Here is a 19,896-nt window from a genome sequence, read left to right on the forward strand (position 1 = left end):
CCTCTTGTGTCCATCCTCTCTGTTTTCCAACTTCCCAGTTTAATTCACCAGTTGATACTGTCTAAGACTGCAAACCCCTGACTTCTCAAGTAGCCAGAAGAGAATCTGCAAATTTCTCAAAGCCCTTTCATAACAAACCCAAACTATTTACCATTGCCTCCAGAGAAGTCTGCTTTGAAACATTATCATAAGGTCAAGTTATCCCACTGAAACACCTATTAGTATAAAGAAAATGAAAAAAAAAAAAAAAAAAAAAAAAAAAAAAAAAAAAAAAGAAAAATGAACAAACCAACAGCATTAGTACAGCCCTGGAAAATATGAAGTCATAAGTAGAGTTCAGCCAGAGCAGACTCCCATTAAACTTTGTTTAAGAGCCAAGTTCCACCCCGAGATAGTGTGAGCTACAGTTTATTTCAGGGGGAGCTGTGCTGTACTTCATGTCAGGGCAAGGTTTGGACACAAGTATGTATCTGTTACGAGTCAGAGAGGAGTAAAGTCCACATCCCTTTTGCATTTTTTGGTTCTGTCTACATGGATGGAATAGAAAACTGAAAGAAGTGGTTAAAACAGCCCACAGTTTTACAGAGCCTGTCTGTCAATTTTAATTCCTTCTTCCACAAGACCTGAATGTCTGTGTTTCTAAACCCATTAAGCTACTTTCATGAGACATGGTAGCCTTTCCCCATGTCCCTGACACCCCCAGTGGAGTTAAACACACAGACAGAAGCTCTAAGGCTTGTCTTTCTAGCTTTTTTTTTTTTTTTTCCTTGGGAGTTGCTTTAGGAGACAGTCAGCAAGAAGTGTTCCCTAGGATGTGCACATGCTTTACAAAGAAGGGACATACACAGCAGTCTGGCTTCCTTAATGCCTCCCACTGAACACTTCTGTCTTACAAGTAGGAGCTCCACTGAATGATGAGGGAAAAAAGAACGGCACAGACTTTTCCTATCCTGCTTGCATTCCCAGGCAGGGACTAGGCGTATCGGCAACCACGTGCTGTGCGGAGTTGCATGGATAGTTTCAGGCAACGGCTTTTATCTACCAGCTCCTGCTGCACGGCTGGCTGTTAGAGGGGACAAACCGATAGCCATGGCCACACGCATTTCTGCGTGGCTCCTGGAGGCTCTGTGGTTACCTGAGGAACAAGGCAGGGAAGCGCCTTGCTCCCTGACATGAGCTGTGCCTTCAGTAACGCTGAGCTCCCAAGGCTGAATTCCTTCAGCTACAAGTTAAAAGAGCTCATTCAAGAAGAGGGAGAAGGGGGAGGTAAGGCTCAGTCCTGCCAAGCGCTGAGTCTGGATGTGAGCAGGAGGTTAAAGTTTTTCATATGAGAAACTCTGGAAAACGAGAAAGCTTTTATACCCCAAGGCAACCTTTTAAACACGGAAATACTAACTCTGGCTCAAGAATTTCCCATGCCTCAGATCCCTAGATCATTGCCTTGTGCTTTAACTCTCCATTAGGCATCTGCTACTGGCTCTAACGGGGCAGACGGACCATCAGCTCCATGCTCACTACAGTACTTTCATGAGCAGAGCTGGAAAAGCATTTAAGTCCTGCACACCCAGCACCATCAGGATCAAACCAACACTGGCAATCATTTGTCATGGATACTGTAGCAGATGGGAAGAAGTGTCAGTGGCCCTGGGAAAGATAATATTTTTTCCTTAATAATGGTGTAACCTAACGTTCAGCTGGTGAGGGCCAAGGGAGACATACAGGCAGCTCTGGTAACACCACAACATTGATTCATTGTGCAATGGCAGCGAAACAGAGGATAAGAAAAATTGCTACCAAATCCCATTAGCTAGAAATTGGATTGGAAATATCCCAGCAGGGATGGAGAATGGGAAGGAATAGATATGGGTGCCCCGGTAGTCTGGAGAGAATATACTGCCCTTGGCCACAGCTGGTGTGCCACAGCTTTGCGCCTGTCAGGGGACTGATTTTGCATTTCTTGCTACATCTTCCCTCACCCAGGATTATGTTCAGTGTGGGGGAGAAGTAGCCTCTTAGAGATATAGATGCTCATGCCCACAGACAGCAAGCTGTTAACTTAATGTACCAAACAGTGGCAAACAAAATCAGTTGTGAAACTGGACACCCACATTTATCAGTATCTCCCTGGCAGACTTCACTCATCCACCCACAAGTCCTGGACCTTTTGTGCTGCAGTCAGCAGGTCATGACTGGTGGGGTTGATCCCTTAGAGTTTGAAAGCCTCTTCTCTGGTGTGAACTGTGAAGGAAATCATTTAGGTGGAAAACAGCATGTGCTAGATGTTCCAGCTTCCAAGCCCATTTTCCTCATTCAGTGGAGGAACAAGGAAGGGGAGTGCCTTGCTCCCTGACACGAGCTGTGCCTTCAGTAATGCTGAGCTCCCAAGGTTGAATTCCTTCAGCTATACAAGTTCTTCATTCAATGAGGAAAATATACCTTTCTCCTCTGGAATGAATCACAGACACAATCTTTAATTACAAGACATGTGCTCTCCCCCAAATGACTGATGCAGTTTCATCTCTGATAAAAACAAGCACCCAGACCTTCAAAGGGAGTAGCTTTTATTTCCCCCTCTGGCCGCCTCCAGCAGCTGACAGTCTCTGCAAGGTCCTGGGGCTGGGCTGTGCCACATTTGAAAGGGAGGGAGATTTTCCTAGCACAGTAGAAGCAGTGGCGTGGAAGTCATGCTCTCACCTGCTCCACTACCGGCCTCTGGAGAAAACAGGACACAGGATATGCTTCCTGCCTGGGAAGGGCTTGTAGCAGCTAGGGAGAGAAGGCATGACCTTTTCCTTAAAGGAAATACAAGTCATGGAGAGGAGTAGGGGGAAAAAGTCCAGGCTGCATTTTACCTTAAAAACAGTGTCATGCAATCATACCTTCTCTTGCTTTCTCCCCCTATGTTTAAAGCTGATCCTTACTTATTTAGCGGTGACACATTTTCAACAGTTTCATCCCTCTTTTCCACCCCATTGTTGCTGCAGTCTGTTATGAACCTTCTGACACAAGTCAGATGCTGTTGAAATGAAAGGTTTCATTCATTGCAGGCAAAGGAAATCAGACAAGGCACCCCAAGAGGAGAAGGGCTTGGTTCATGCTCTATTTCCAGCTCACAAATGGTTATGTCCCCAGGATGCAGAGATTAAGCATCTCACACAGAACATGGGAGGAGAAAGAAGAGTCTTTGTCTGAGATTCACAGATTTTAATGCATTCCAGAAGGGGAAATCTTTTACTGAGAAGTAACAACAAAGTTCAGAGAAATGCAAAAGCATTTATCTCCCCAGTCGCATTCCTGCCTGCCAAAAGTGGGAGGGGTGATTTACTCCTCCTTGGTACAAGGAGTCCCTTATGGATCATTAATCCACAGGGAGAATGAGCTCAGGAGACATAGGCATCTTTTCTTAATGTTTAAGAACCTTGACTCAGCAGGAAGTATTCTTCTTTGGGAGCATACGGGATCAGTTTATCTTTATTTGCTCTCCACTACCTCCTGCTTTCAATAGTGTTTCCTACAAGAGTTCTAGTTAACACTGAGAAATCACTTTGCCTTCATTAAAATCTCTGTTAATAGTAGATGAGGCTGCTGTGAGCTAAATCAAGGTATTTGAAGTAGCATAATATTTAAAAGTGAAGAACTGAAATCAGCAAATTCTGATCCAAAGTCCAATGAAATCAGTATGAACAATCTCAAATTCCAGGGTACAAGTATCTCAACACCACTGAGTTTAGCAATGTGATGATAACTTGCAGTGAGTAGGGCATTTCCTGAGAAGCTCTGCAGAAACATGGAGGAGACACAAATGGTCAACTATTTGTTTATATGTCAGGATCTCAGGTGATGAAGCTTTCTGTTTGCAGCTAGAGCTAATCACAAAACATACACCAAAACTTATGGTAGGAAAGGGGTTAGCTCTGGTGGACACCTCTTGTTATTATATTCTCATTTCTTTGGGAGTAATAAAAAGAAGAATCATCTAATTTTGTCTCACTTTGACTCTCTGAAACCACCTGAACATATTTCCACAATTCTTCAGTTGCTAAGTGAGGAACATAAAAACTGGTTATATCTATTCACAATATGCAGACATTTACAAAATGCCACTAGTCTGTAGTGGATGACATTTTATACTCTTTACCTTGGCAAAAAAATGTGCAGCAGAGAACTGTATTTCTGTATTCAAACCTCCCAAGAAGCACTCCCTCCATGCTCAAATTTGTCAGGTTCCACATAAGTCTGGTAAATCCATGTCCTTATTGCTGTAAGTGACTTACAAGATCAGAAATGTAGCTGAAAGAGAAAACCCAAAGCTGGCTGGTGTCCTTGGGTTTTATGCTCTCCTGTGTGTCTGTGTGCGCATGCAGCATCCTTTTTTTTTGCTCTTTGTCAAACACTGTGTCACAGAGTTAGGCTTTGACAAGTTGAAAAGTATGAAGATTAGAACAATCATATTTACATGTATTACCACCTGCTACTTCATTTCTTCCATGGTGCTTAAATGTTCAAGCATGTGGCTTTGAATCACACTACCTTTAATACACTTAAAAACTCTGCTAGATTTCCAGCTTGCTTTGATCTCCACAGTTTAGAGACTGTCTCAGAGAGTACAAATAAATATGTTTAGGGGAAAAAATATTTTCAAGGAGAAACCTCTAAAATCCTTCCAACTTGATATGCCTTGCCAGTTGATGTCACACCTAAGGTTCTTTTTTGCATTTTATCTTTATGCTTCAGGAAGCCTAAATCTCTGCCCAGAATGATCAACTTGAAGACGTAACTTGTTAAGACGGATGTGGATAGTGTCCCTTATCATAAACATTGAAGTCACAAATAATTGGCGACTTTTGTTTGGAAAGGAGATGGAAGGAGACATAATTTCTGTCCTGAGCAATTTACAGACTAAACAAAGCAAAAAGGATACATTTATGCAATGGAGAAGACTGTATTTCGTTAAGAAGGAATGGGAAGGATGTGAGAGGAAAGATGGTAAGAGCTTGCTATTAATCATAAGTAGGAAGGAGTCATTGACTGGAGAGCTGGAAACAGAGTAAGGACTTGGCTAACCCAGGCTGTGAGTAAACCAGTTTCTTTCTGGGGCTGTACACCACCATCTTTTCCATTTCCTGACACACGAAGTCACCATGCATCATTGCCTTTGTGGTAATGACTTGAACTTGAAGTAATCTCAAATTGTTCCCTGTAGAGCAAGTAAGCAGAAATGAGAACTGGGTTCTTGGATCAGGTGTGGGATTGTTAACTTGAGAATGAGATATGGGGAGATATGGTGAGGTGGCTGGGGAAGTAAGTAGTATGGGAGAGGTGTTTGGAGGGACCAGATCCATCCAACCCTACAAAAGATGAGATAGAAAGTGATTTTTCATTTTTAAAATAATAATCAAGGGTCCTGACACTAACCATTGCTTGAGCTCTAGATATGGAAGAGAGGACACCTCTCAGTGGGAGATGGGAAAATGCCAAAGGCAATCAAAAAGGTTTCAGAAGAATTAGTCCCTTTCCATTCGGTGGCACAGCCTGCACAAGGACGGACAAAGCACCCTTCTCCTCCCTGGCCTGGTATTATTCTTCTTGGCCATGCTAATGTTAGCAGAAGCCATTCACTCCACTCTTCTTCATGACTGGAGCAGGGATAGGATAAAAGCAACAGGGTATGCAGAGCACACTGAGTGGTTTTGAAAGAGTGAGAAAACCATGACTTCCCCTTTTCCTAAAGCAGAAGGGAAGCTGGAATGGAAGCATGTCTCTCAATGGCAGTTTTGTTTCTCGATCTGCTCTGCTCAACAGCTTATGCAGGGTTTTCTGTAGAGATGCAGTCTAATCCTGTGTATATCCCCCTGTTTCCACCAAGGGCTTAATTACCATTAGCAACTGGTAGTATAGTCATCTTTAAAATAAAAAATCCCAATGAGTTCAGTGAGGGGAAAATTGGATTTCTATGTAACAGAGTCCAAAAATCAAAGTCCATTGACATAATTATGAAAATTCAAGAGAGACAGACAATAATAAACTCTCTTAATTGTGTGATCCAGAATGTAAAAAGTGTGCTGTAAATAAGAACTCCTATGGCATGACAGGAAAGATCTGGAGGGGGGAGGTGCTGTTTCATAGCAAGCTGTGAAGATGAGAAAGCAAAGAGAAACCAGTGGAGAAGAGGGAGGAAGATGGAAGAGAAGGCAACTCCCAGAGGAAACAAGGCCTCAGCCGAGAGGATGACAGGGAAAGATCTATGTCTTCCTTCCCTGTGCTTTTCTTCCTTCCCACTGCCAGGACTGTAGAAGGTCCTTAAAAGAAGGGAGGAAAAGGCATTTAACAACTGGGACCTGCGTGTCTCTCCTATGCTGAGATATGAGCATTTACCTGTGGGCTGAGAAAGGGACAGAGAGGATGGATTAGGAGGTACAGAGGATACCTAAACTAGACAACTTGAGAGGGCAGGTGTGAGAGAGACGTAATGATAGAGACTATTCTGCTCTTTGAGAGCATCCTTGCGTCAAAGATACATCAAGAATTTAATTTTCTGTTCTCTCTATTGGATAGGACAGGGACTGTGATCATGACATTTGAATGAACCATCAATAGTTAGAACAACCACCTCTGTTAGCTCATGAGTGCTGGCTATTAAAACCTCAGGAAATAACAGACTCTACTGAAAATATAATTTCATAATAAAATGGTAAGTTTCTAGCCCTAATACATGCTAAGAAAACCTTGAAAGCAGAATTCAACGATATACTGATACAGAAAATAGAAAGAAAATATTAAAAAACAAAGTGTCATTTTAAACATACTTCAGAATTTTTGAAAACATACACGTTTCCTGAATTCTTGTATGACCACATTTTTATGATAACTCTTCACAATCCACTAGAAATATTTTTCCCCTGCACTCATTCATACATGTAACTCTTTAATCACCTGCGATTAAGTGATTTGTGGGCTATTTGTTTTACCTAAAGATTATTTGGTCTAGCTCAAGTTGGTCATCAAGAGCTGCTTTTTTCATCCCTTTTTAAATGACTGAAATTTTGGAAACATCCCATTAGCAGATGAGAAGCATTTGCTTTTGCTGTAGGAAGAATATTTTTGCAAAGAAAACAAGCTTATTTTTCTTGCGTACAAACAAATTTGCCTACACAAAGGGATCAAGTTAACTGGGAGTAACAATTCTGTGAAAGCTATTCCAGTCTAAATTCATTTTCCCATAACTAATTGAGGTGGACACAGAATTACATAATGTGATTGAATTGATTAATGAATAAGTATTCTGTTTCCAAAGGAAGATAGTTATTCTTTAAAGAATAATTTCTATTTCAGAACGAATATGCTAAAATGATCAGTATTTCTAGAAAACAGTCCTGAAGATGCAACTAACAAGTTCTCCTAGTACAGATGACCTACTAAAGGAACACAAATCTGACCAAATCTCCTACCTGCTTGAGGTTTTAACTTGCAGGGTTCACTGCCTGAAGAAGAACGCAGACTTGGCCTTTCCTAATCTGGGTTATCCCCTTTTAAGTAGTTTGATCCATATGAAACACCTACTTCCTCCTTGTTTCTTAAATCATTATCGTTACTTTTCTCTGGATCTTTGTTTATGTGGACATGGGTTCTGTAATAGTCTCCAAGATGGATTTCGGCAAAAGCTGTAGATACTTAAATTCAAAACATGGGGTGATCTATACCATTAATAGCTGCTAGGCTCTGACTGTATATACAGTCAGCAGAGACACGCCTGAATCTGGCATTTGCAAGGGACAGTTTGCATAAGGCTGTTTTGCTAATGTTTTACTACATCATGTAAAAAGGATATTTTGTAATGTTTCCTAACTTCTTGTAAATAGCCCAAATCATCTTCTTGCTTTCTTTCTTGTTACTGAGTTTATGCCTTTGCTAAGCCTTCAAAAATCTAGTCATTTTTTCTGCTACTTTTGAAGGTATCGATCATATATAAAGGGAAACGTGAGCTTGTGGGTATTGGTCTGTCTACAGAGAAGTAGTCAGGGAAATAAAACTCTCCATACCCAGAAGTCTCACTTGTGAAAAGCCATATAAGTAGTGAAAAGGGTGGTTTGTATATATATGCATGTCTGTATATATATATATGTGCTTACAGATATACACTATATTATATATACATACACTCTGTGAGTATGTATGTAGGTATATAAAGAATTAAAATCCATTTTGTTTTGATGTTACTAAAGTTGTCTCTGTTTGCAAATCTAAACACCTACACATAGGTAAAGACTTGTGATGTCTGATTCTGCATAGCTGTGACCTTGTCACACATGCTCTTTATAATGTGGACTGCCTCATAAAACTAGACATTTTAAACATGCAGTTCTCAGTAAAATAGGCATTCATCACTCATGGTAATAACATGGAGCTGTCTCAGGGTGTGTTCAAAAGCCCCCCTGCAACTTACTGATAAAAAGCTTAACTCCATTTCAGGGCTTATCTGAAGAAGAAAGAGGTAGACCCTCACAAAATAACTGATTTTTTTTTTTTCCTAAGATGAAAAAGAGAGGGAGAGAGAAGGAAAAAAAAAACACCACCCAACTTTAAAACTTCAATGCAGTAGAACAAGTTTAACCCATTGAGATTTTAAGTGAAGTTTTCTGCTTCATCAGGAAGAACCCTGTGGTGAAACATATGTCAGAAGAGAAGAAGATATGAAAAACTGGCCTCCTTTGCAGATGAGAAGATTAATTAAGAGGAAAATCACTTAGCCAGATGTCTCATTGGTGAAACTACACGTGCAAGGTACATCTGCAATAAGGGAGCAGCATAGCGCAGACGGCATTTGATTTCCATGCTAATATTGAAAAGATTAGATCATGCTGACTCTTGGAGAAACGGAGGAGTTCAGATCTTATTTCAGCTACAAATTAAGAGCTCCATGTCTGTTGTTATAACATTGCAGTATTGTTACTTGCTGCAGTTGAGTTATGGTTACAAATAAATTATCCAGAGAAGGCAGTCCTTTTCTCCATTCATGTTCATAAATTGTTGGCAAACCAAACCTGATTTCTTCAAGTGCCACTTTTCTTCATTTGCCAAGCAGTTTTTCAGAATGCTTAGCATCTGGTGAATTTTCCATCAACTCATTACTGGGGTAACACCGTCAAATTCATTGACTTCAGAACTTAAGTCTTTCAGAAGTAAGTAAATGTAGTCTGTCTGTTGTCCAAATACTTGCCCAGCTAAGGTCTTCATGTATTCTTGTCACTGCAGCATCTGCATGTCCCCCAATTTTTCATGCTTTTCCTATCACAACTTGAATGTGAAGCTAGTCCAAATGCCATGTTTAAGTTTTCTGATCTTTCTGTGGGAAACAAATAGCCTGATTGCTAAATTACTTCTGAGCTACATTTTTTTCCTAAACATGCATTACAAAATTAGAGAGTGGGAAGCAAAGAACTGTTGCCCCAGTGGATCTACCGGAATCTTTACTAACTCCTACCTCCTGGCTGCTATAAATGCCTTCCCATAGCCAAAATCTGCATCTCCAGCAGTGCCCCTGAAAAGCCATCATTTCTCTCCTACCTGTAATCTGTCCTCTCTATGTAGTCTAACAGCCTTTTGAAGAAAGGGTGCCTGTACAGCACCTAGCACAATCAGATCCCTCTGTTGGCTTGAATTTCTCTATGCTATAGGAATACTAATCCCTCCCCAACAATAGAGACAGGCACTCCACAGAGCAGACACACAAACAGACTTTCATTAGAGAATGCAGTCCTGAAAGCCTGTTTTACAAAAGGCTTTGCTGATTGGACTCAGTTATTTGAACAGTGATGGATACAGCGTATATTCCATGAGAGCCTAGAAAGAAAGGTGCAGCAGTATCAGCAATGAGATGCAGACACCGCACAATTCTGTAATACTAATAGGCTTAAGCACATAACCAGCCATAACCTGAATTTTTAATGTCTACTGTATAAATAATCAGCTTTTTTTTTTTTTTTTTTTTGGTGAAAAGCAGTGCCCAGAAATGCTGAGAACTGTGTATTTTAAAAAAGCAGAATCCTGTTTGGGTGGACATCCCCCCCATTCCCTCCATCTTAGCAGTTTGCCAACATATCTTCTGTTAATTACTGAAATTTCAGGTACATTCTGATCCTTTCAATTTGCAGACTTTCACATCAACATCTCATGAGGGTGTCAGGGAGAGCCCTGGGGTATAAAGCCAAATTTTCCATTTCATATGCACAGTGGTGGGAGACAAATATATAAGCAGAGGCATTCAATTTACATAAATGCTTGTGGGACACATTCTGAGACTTCTGTGCTAAAAATGAAAGGTTATTATGATCTATAGGTTTCCTTGCTTATAAATGCTCACAGGTTTACCAGTGAAGACCAAAATTTTCATAATCAATAGCCTTCATTTTTGTTTATTAGTTACTGTCACAGACAAGCGCTTCTGTTGATTAAGGACAATGAAATCAAAGCTATTGCCAAGGCAGTGAATAACATGATTAAAAGTCTACAGGGATCATTTGTGGCTTTTTGCAGGCCCCATGTGAAAGGTAAGTGGTATTACTCCAGGAACATTTAAAGGATCATTTTGCAGTCCCAACGTACATCTCACAATGAGTTAAAGATGGAGCAAGGCTGTTCTCAGAACCCCGCTTGCCATTCATAGCTGTTGCTTTGTCTTTATCAGGGGCCACCTTTGCCGGGCTCTCAGCCTCCTTGGAGGGGACAGCCCACACGTACTTGTCTCTTTTTGTCAGAAGCCCTGGCTGTCATTGCAGCAGGTGGAGAAGCTGGGCACGATGGAACTGATACCTCCTGTGGGACAGGGGCAGCACCAGGGTCTGCTCCCTGGGAGCAGGGCAGGGCCTGCGCCTGGGCTACTGCCGAACTACAGCTGGCAATGGGGATGGAACGCACACAGCTCACACGGCTTGCGCTGCTTCACCTTGCTCCTGACCCTCCTCCTCTCTGCAGCTGGACTGAAGCCCAGCCTTGCCTCCTTTTGGGACAATTCTTCTACACAGCACGACCACACTGCTTCCCTGCCCACTCAGAAGGAAGACCTTATCTGCTGGTAGGTGGTGAGGAAGAGAAGCCTCCAAAAACTGCTGTCCTTAACCACTAATTCCTTTGACAGATGGCATTTGGAGTATGAGGCCCAGATAAAACATTCCCAGTGTGCCCAGTACAGATTAAATCCTGTAAGGTGCACAACGCTTTCTTCGAGGGGATGGACACCTTTGACCCCTAAAGACAGCTTTGCATAGATCACTGCCTACCCAGACCAAACCTTTGACCTGGTGACATTTATTTGCGTGAGTCCTTCACTTCATTTGAGCTGTCCTGTTGCCTTGGAACTGGGTCACTGCAGTCTAAAAGGAAGAGGATGAAAGCTGCAGTCTGAACAGAGATTGCCAAACCTGTGGAATCCCTCAGATTTTGTAGTAAGTCAGGCAGCTACTGCCTGTATATCTGAGCAGAGATGGAAGTGATGCAGTGAAAAATTAGGAAGCTCACATTCCTGCAGTCAGGCTAGATCCCTTTTATATCATAATATTAATAAGATGGGGAAAAAAAAAGAAACTGGAGATATATTCACAGCACAACGTTGTATTCAAACTGGGCCAATAAAATTTAAGCCCAGCTCCATTTTTGGCTTTGGTAGCAGACTTCTTTACTTAAGTATTCCATTTTTTTTCCAGCCACACACAAATGTCCTTTAGCAATGAATGATGGAGTAAATATACATACGCTGCCTAACAGCAGCAGGCTGAATTACTGGCTCCCTTGCCTCTGCTGAGTATACAGAGTCTACTAAGAGTGATGGGATATCTGAGATGGGCATGGGAAGTGCCTGAGGTTAGATGGTATGGCATCCCTGTATAGAGGCAGGGTTCACAGAGTTGAGTATCTTAAATCTGAAACAGTACTTTGCTCCCACCTGGATTGCCAGGATCATACTGTATTTATAGAATGAATAAAAAATCCTTATCGGCTGTGAGCAAATACAAGGAGATAAGTGAAGAACATCAGCAATTAGGTAATTTAACACTGTTCAGTTTACATCAGTAGGCAGCTGCTTTGTGGTCTCACCCCCAGGTACTCTGCAAAGGATTAGTATGTTCAGTATAGTCAAAGGTTTTGTTGTTTCTTTATGCATTTTCACACCCATTTCAAAGATTCTCACTATGGTTATGAAGCAAATTCATATTCCCAATTACTCTGCCTCTCTGGCAAATATATGCTGTCCATGCTGTATAGTGCCTGTCAATAGACTGATCTTACAATAGCTTGTTTCTTTCAGAAATTGATGGAATTTTAATAAGAAATAAGACCCTTTTCCCCAAGACCTACCCCAAAACCTTAGCCATCATAAAAGCAACGCATCAAACTTGCATTATAAAAGGAATATTATACCAGATTTCCCTCTGATTCAATGTTTTTCTTAATCTGTAAATTTGTCCATGTAACTAAAAAAAAACACAAAACAAAACAAAAAAAACCCCAAAGACTGAGAAAAAATACAGGAACATTCTGTTTGAATTAGTAATGGAAATTATGAGAGCAATTAAAGCATAGATGGTCACTATTTTTCAGTCAGTATACTTCTTCTAGCTAGATTGCAAGCCATTTATATGACCTTAAATTGTATCAAGATGAGAATTCCTACCCAGATTTTGGAACAAACAAGAGAACCTGATGCATCAGACTTTTTCTGTTATGAACAGACAAAAGGCCCCAAGGCATACTAACTCTTCATCCAGATCCAGCCTAGGGCCTTCTCCAGTGTCCTCTGACAGCCTGGGTCTGCCAGAGAAGTGATTTGCAATGTATTCAGAACTGTAGAGCTGGTCCTGGACTTGTCACCTGGCCAAGCCTGTTACTAAAGATACATGATTGAGCCTGGAGCCTTGTTGATATTGCACAATGAGCAAAATGCACCTCCGTGAGTCATGACCATCCTTCTGCACAGGCTTGGAGAGCACCAATAATAGTAATTTACTCAAGTTTTCCCAAACCCAGACTTTCAGAATCCTGAATTAGCCTGCGTATTTCTTTCCTATCAATGACAGAAAACAAACTGTAACAGAAACAGCAAAAACCAAACTATAATATTCTAAACTGCTGAAAAAAAAAAAAAAAGAACAGAAAGCTAGCATCTAATCTTTATTGTTGGTTAGAACTTGCAAAAAGGACTAAAGGGTAATTAGGAATTACTGGTCGGGATTTCAGATATGATGCTCACTGTGTCATTTCTGCTGGATCAGCCTGCCTTATTCAAAGCTTGGGAAACATTTCAGTGTCAACATCCATACAGAACAAATATTCTTACAGAAATCTCTGGATCAAATCCTGAATCACAGGCAGGTCCCAGCACTGCCATCTGTACTTTCTGCCTTCATTACTGATACCACCGTATTATAAATAATTCTGCTATTGGCTGTTTGGTTATTAAAAATAATGCAAAGCTACTGTCTTGAACTAAACCAGGAAAGACCTTACTAAAGCCATGGAAGAGATATGGAGCTATTGCATCACTGAAACCTCAGAGTTTTCCCATTGACTTTTCCCTTCTTATCAAATCAGAATCCACTCCCTTCTCCTCCCTTTTTTTAATACTGTCCCAAAATGAACACTACCACGATGCAGCTGACCCTCTGTGCGCACTTGCCTGTTTGGGCCAAATTCCCTCTTTTCAAATTTACTGAAATATGAAGAGTTACACCAGCAGAGGACTTGCCCTCCTGTACCCTCTCTTGCTGAGAAACTAATTCGCTAGTCCTTAAGCCCATGTTTCTAAATTTCCAGGAGCTGAAACACATTGTGGCTTTAAATATAGACTGTCAGTTTGTGGCTTGCGTCTCATATTACACACAGACAGCTTGAGACTCTAAACACAAGTTGGGCAGCACCATTAATATCTTAGAAAAGCGTCAGTACACTTTCGAAATGCTCTATATTTTCATTCCTGAAGGCGGGGGGAGGGAAAAACATGCAAATGAAACTTTTCTAAGCCAGGGTTTAGGCGGAAATGTTACTAACTTTGCTCGGTCCTATTCAGGAGCCAGAGTTTGCAGAGCCCGTTTCAGTTCTTCACACACACACACGCGCACACAAACACAAAGAATAAAAAAGGAAAACAGTTTCATCACAGCTTTTTTTCTTCAGGATTAGTCTCAGGCGTTCTTTTTTTCTTTTCCCTTTTTCTCTTTTTTGCATACGAAATGCATTAAACAATCTTTTCCTTAAGTGACAGACTGATAAATCCACTCTTATTGTAAGGAGGGGGGGAGATAAGGGTACTCACGTGGTTGAGATGTCGTATTGTTTTGGTAACTCATAATTTACGCCTTTGAAAAATGCCTTATTTGTGTTGACAGTCTCTCTTCCCTGCTCAGAACCGACGGCGGGATTGAACAGAACAGCTGGAAGAGCCCAGGAAAATGCTCCTCTTGTTCAGGCTCTCCTTGCCTGGCTCCTGACCCTTTTACAACTGGAAAAGGAAACAGCACATGTGTCATTCTCTTTTGCCTGTGTAGCTCACATGAGCGGGGAGGGGCACCCATTTGCAGATAGCAGTAACTGTATTCAAGTTTCGCAAGTTGGATGTATTCCACCCCTTTGCTTTTACTAGCCAGCAACCAGTGGAAAGAAAATGTTCTTTTCATTCTTAGCCAAATCTAGAGGCACCTATTAGATTCGCTTCCCAAACCCCTACTCACTGCTGTTGATATTAAGTGCAAAACTTGCTGCTGACTCCCTTCCTAAAATGCCTGTTATCAGAGATTGGAAGTAGGGCTTTCAATTTTCATTGCCCAGCAGCACCCTTAACATTCACAGTCTGATTCTGTCCTTTTAACAGGTGAAAATTGCGAATGACATTTACTAGGTCAGCGTAGTTATGTCAGCATATAACATGAATCTATACTGTGCTCAGAACAGGAGGAACCTGTGGCTGTAGGCACAAGTAAGTCCAGTCCTGGCTCTGACACAGGCTTCCTATGGTACTTTGAGCAAAGCATTTAATATCTGCCTCAGTGATACAACTGATTTCCTCCAAGTTTTGCTATTTTTATTTTAATCTGCAGGGAGGCATTGTTTATAAATAGGATATATTTATTGATCTGCATGGGTCAATTTACTCATACACCACAGCAAGTTTTTCAGCCTGGACTAGGCTACCAGCTTCCTCATTCATTTTTCTACCATTTAAAGCTATCTGTTTGCTATCTGCATGCTATGCTGCGATCAGTGGTATGTAGTTGTTCTAAGTGTGCATACATAGTCAGTCTGCAGCTGACATGGGCTAGGACTTCTAGGTTGTACCAAAATACAAGTAATTTATAATGCATATGTCTTAGACACTAAGAAGAGTGGACAAAGTTTCCATTTTCCTGGTCTCTGCCAGTCAGGATGAATTAACTGCTCATCTGTGACAGCAAAAACACAGTAACCGTTGGAATAGAAGTGGAAAAAAACAGTCATGAATTTCAGGCTGAGACTCATCCTGTTTTGCAAAACTGTTGCAGGATATTTCTGCGAAATCATCTCAGTGACCTACAAGAAATCGATGCTGTGAACTTGGTTCACAGTATTTGTTTAACGGTGACTTATTTACATGCCAACGACAAATAACAGCTTGTTTGTGAGCACAGATACAGTAAATTACTTCGGTCAGCGTTTTCCACATTCTGGGCTTGTGGTAGAGAGCCCTGGAACATTTAGTGATAGACGGAGCAAAGCAAGGCACAAAACAAAGAGCAAAAACTCCTGACATTGCTCCACTGGCTTCAACTCTATAGCACTACATTGATTTGCAACAGATAGTTTCTCCATGAAAATACTGATGGGCATATTATTTATTACTTCTTCTATATCTGAAGCACAGTGTGCACAGGTAAAATTGGGGCTTTCTGTCCTAAGGCATGAGAATCGTTGTCATGTTATTACATTTAAATATTTCATCATCCCAATCTCTGAGAAATTTCAGAACTGCTGTCAAGAAAAGACTTCTTAGATGCTGCAGCTGAACTGAAGGACGGAAGGTACTGATGCCTTCATTATGTTACTGCCAGTGGTCTAGTCCCTTCCCAGGAGTTTTGTGGTGGACTGCTCAAAATGGCATACAGGCACCCAAGTGGGCTCCCCTAAACTGAGCCCACTTAGCTCCTAGTGCATCTGTCCAACAGGTCCTGCATCTGTGTTCTTTGTTCTTATTAAGGCTACTCTCCTACCACCAAAATCATGAGAGTTATACCCAAGCTTACATAAGAGGATCCTGGCAGAGCCTGGCAAGCCTATGTGGGAAAGTCCCTTCTAACACCTTGGAATCTTCACTTTTCTTAGGACTTCTTTCTTTGCTTATTGAATAGACTGAGGTTCCCAGGAAATCAGAGAACCATCCAAGGCTGTTGCTTGCCCTCAAGTGGGCCATTAAAGAGACCCTCCCTGACCTTTCCCTCTCATCATTAATGGGAAATATGTGAGGTTGAAAAAGGAAGTGAACATGACAGCTCCACAGAGCCCAGCATGCTTCTGGAGGAGCCTGAGACCAGGGCACAAAACAAAGAGCATCCCAGTGCTCTGCCTGCCCCAACCCTCAGTTGACTGCTCCTACTAAACAGGAAGCACCAAAGTAACCCAGAGCAAAAGATGGGAGTGGAGTGGTGGTGGTGAAAATGTATCATTAATTGATAATTTCCAGCTTGTCTGAACTCTCTCCTGAACTTTAAATACAGTGGTTGCTTCTGGAAAAAAAAAGTCCCACAAAAAGGCAAATGAATGAAGATAACAGAAGGATTAGCTGAAAGCATTTTTTATCTAAGGGCTGTGGCATTCATGCAGCATCCACCAGATCTGTGGGATAATGCAGGTATGATGGGAAGTGTCTGTGTCAGCCGTGTGGCTTTCATCAGCCAATTACTTCATCTTCTGGGGCCACCATGTTCCCTGGTGAATACTTTTGTATCTCTAACCTTTGAAAGCTCAGAGTGTTTTTCTGAGCAAGGAAACCAAAATTTGCTTTTTGTTGTAGTAGTGCTTTCAGATGTGACAGTCCTTTCAGGTCCAAGAGTGTTAGCTCAGAAGTGGGACCTCTGTTGCCTCTGATACTGCCACTTAGCCTACTCCTCCTAAGCACAACTATGTAATGAATTCAGTCAGGCCCCCATGGTTGTTCTTTTTGATACTACCTTGCTCCAAGAGAAATGATATTTCACAATCATTCAGGCTTGGCAAACCGATGCCCTATGCTGCTGCTGTTGTTACCAACAGGAAGGGAGGGTTCAGGCTACACTTGAAGGAAAATAAATAAATAAACCAAAGGGAAAAAATCTCTCTTCAGGAAGTTAAGCCTGAAAACAATCGGACATCTTCTCTTTCTGAATCACTGTCTTCGTTGGGTTTTCATGACAAAACATAATGCAAAATCTGTAATTTTAGCCTGTAAAAACTGTGGCAAGATTGAAGGAGGCTGAGTGGAAAACTCTCAGTAATATCCTTTGTTGTCCACTGTGTGCAGCCTCCGAGTCTCAGAGAGGCTGAACCCCTCAGAGAGGGGATCCACCACCTGGACCTCTGAGGAGAGGATGTAGCAGTGGCTGAAGCAGTTCTTGCCTGGTTGTGAGTTCAAGATGGGCCTCATGCCTGTACTGACAGCCACATTTGTTGAGCCAGTGGTGTGCATGGTCCCCTGGCTAGCTGGTGTAAGAGATGGTGTTGGCTTTCTCCTGTCCTCTGCTGGCTACACACTTCAAAACACGCCAGGCTGATGAGCTATGTGTGGTTGGGATGGATCCCAAACTTTGAAGACTTTCTGCAGGTCAAAGAGAGATACAGCTATGGTGCAGCAGAAGTTAGGCTGAATCCTGAAGGAGAGATACTTCATATGAGAGATATTTCAGGAAAGCATTTTGGCTCCGGACACTCTGTGAAATACCATTTTCTATTGATTAACTTCCTCTCTATCTCTGGAAGGAATAACAGTCTATTTATCTGTTACCTTGTGTGGTAGGGTCTCCCCTCTGATTTCAGTCCTCTAGTTTCTTCCTGTTTCTTATTTATTTTTGTGTTAAGAGAGTAGGGATTACTGGCCATAGACTACCCATCCCTTGTGTGGGCTAACTCAGGTCTGGTGTAATGTCATGGAGTACGAAACCTTTATCACCGTGCAAAAGGGATCAAAATAGATTTATTACACAGAAAGGTTTATAATGCTAGTATAGCTCATGTTTTATGTGGTGTCTACGTGGCCACTGACTAACTGCAACTAGCTTGTGAAATTCTTGGGGCAGAGAGCAGGAATTTTCTGACTGAATCATAACAGTCATAACAGTAATTGTTATGGAACAAGTTTTTGACCCAAAAGAGTGGATTTACTCTGGAGGTAAGTGATCCACTCTCCTTCCTACTCTGTATATCAAGCATATGTCTTTATTTTTACCATTCCTCTGACTTCTACTTGAACTTTTGGGATATACAAACACAGCATACCCCCTGCTTTGCCTTATCTCACAACTATTTGTTGTTAAAGGATGTAGTGTGCCTGTTTGTGTTTAAGGCATCCCCACTTAGGCTGTTAGTTTATTTGGGGAAAGTTCTTTTCCATTTGTGTCTGTAAAGACCTGTGTTCTCAGGGGAATATTCAGCGACACTACAATGCAAAGCCTTCTCAAAACATGCCATCAGTCTGAGAAATGGAAATATAGGTAGACACTACATCTTCTTTACAGCCCTGTGCTTGGGTTTCCATGAACTGTAGTTCATTTAATGACACCATGGAGGGAAAATGGGTAAGGTCAAGAGCTCAGTGGACAAAGTGTTGCAGATTCTCTGTGACTATATGTAATGTCACGTCCAAAGATCAGACAGAATTCTGATTCCTACCTTCTATCCAATCTGATACCTGACACTGCTGAAAAACACATCATCTGCCTGTACTCTAGACCAGTCAACAGCTGACATGATGTTTGATAATACACATTTGGGACAGTGGTAACATGAGCTGGGTAGACATGGAGAGGGTAATCATACTATAAACTCTTGCTGAGTTCAAGAAATCTGTGAGCAGGCTTTCCACCTGTATTTTGCATAACAAAATAAGTAAAAGAGACATAAAGTTAATCATGATGAACTTTAAAACAAAAGGGAAGACTTGCTCACACAAAACAGAATTAAACACTGGAAGTCGTTGTTCCTAGGGGATCTGGTGTAGTTAGACCTTTGGTCTGACTGAAACCCTTAATTCTTATTTACGTAGTTGGAACTGTATTATCTGTACCATAACTTCAAGAAATTAGTTTTTTTCTAGGTCATTACATAACTCCAAAATGTCTGGAAAATTGAAAGTCAAGAGTCCTGATGCCTGTGGAGCCTGGCATGTTTTGTTACTGAAGTGTTAAATTATGCTTTCATTGCTAGTTAAGTGCAGGTCAAAATCCTCTCAAAGGTTGCTTTTCCATCACATGGATTGTCCTTGTGAAACATGAATTATGGGCTTGCCTCAGCCTGAGCTTTCTATGAGGTTGGATCCTAAGCTCTCTTGTACTTTAACAACAGCTTCAGCCTCTTTTCTACACTTTCTAGTCTGGATGGATCAGGCATGGGTGGGACACACCCAAAGTTGATTTTTTTCTAATCACAGTATTGCTTTGACCAAAGCAGTAGGTGGGGCATGTCCAACAAAAGTATTGGATAAATGTGTGTACTTTAAATCCATTCCCGAGTCTGCTTCCCACATTGCAGCAACATGGAGCCAAATAGACACAGTCAGATTAGCAGATGGTATTTCCTGAAATATAGTAACACTGGGTATTTGCTAACATTTTTAGCTTTCATGTACTATCATCTCTGGAGAAAGGGCATCAGATTAAGACTACTTTCTTCTATAAATAGATGAGC

The 19,896-nt window shown here is 41.4% G+C and overlaps 1 protein-coding gene across 1 annotated transcript in view; it reads right to left on the reverse strand.

Annotated features, from left to right (window-relative positions):
* The window catches only part of GYPC (glycophorin C (Gerbich blood group)), a 37,726-nt gene extending 23,202 nt beyond the window's left edge, over positions 1–14,524 (reverse strand). Inside the window, exon 1 of the mRNA XM_026852934.1 lies at positions 14,306–14,524. Coding sequence (XP_026708735.1) covers positions 14,306–14,339 — 34 coding nt within the window. The 5' untranslated portion in view covers positions 14,340–14,524. The remainder of the gene's footprint in view (positions 1–14,305) is intronic.
* Between the last annotated feature and the right edge of the window lie 5,372 nt (positions 14,525–19,896).

Source organism: Athene cunicularia, assembly GCF_003259725.1.
Source record: "Athene cunicularia isolate RWA chromosome 7 unlocalized genomic scaffold, athCun1 chr7_part1, whole genome shotgun sequence".
Lineage (NCBI taxonomy): Eukaryota > Metazoa > Chordata > Aves > Strigiformes > Strigidae > Athene > Athene cunicularia.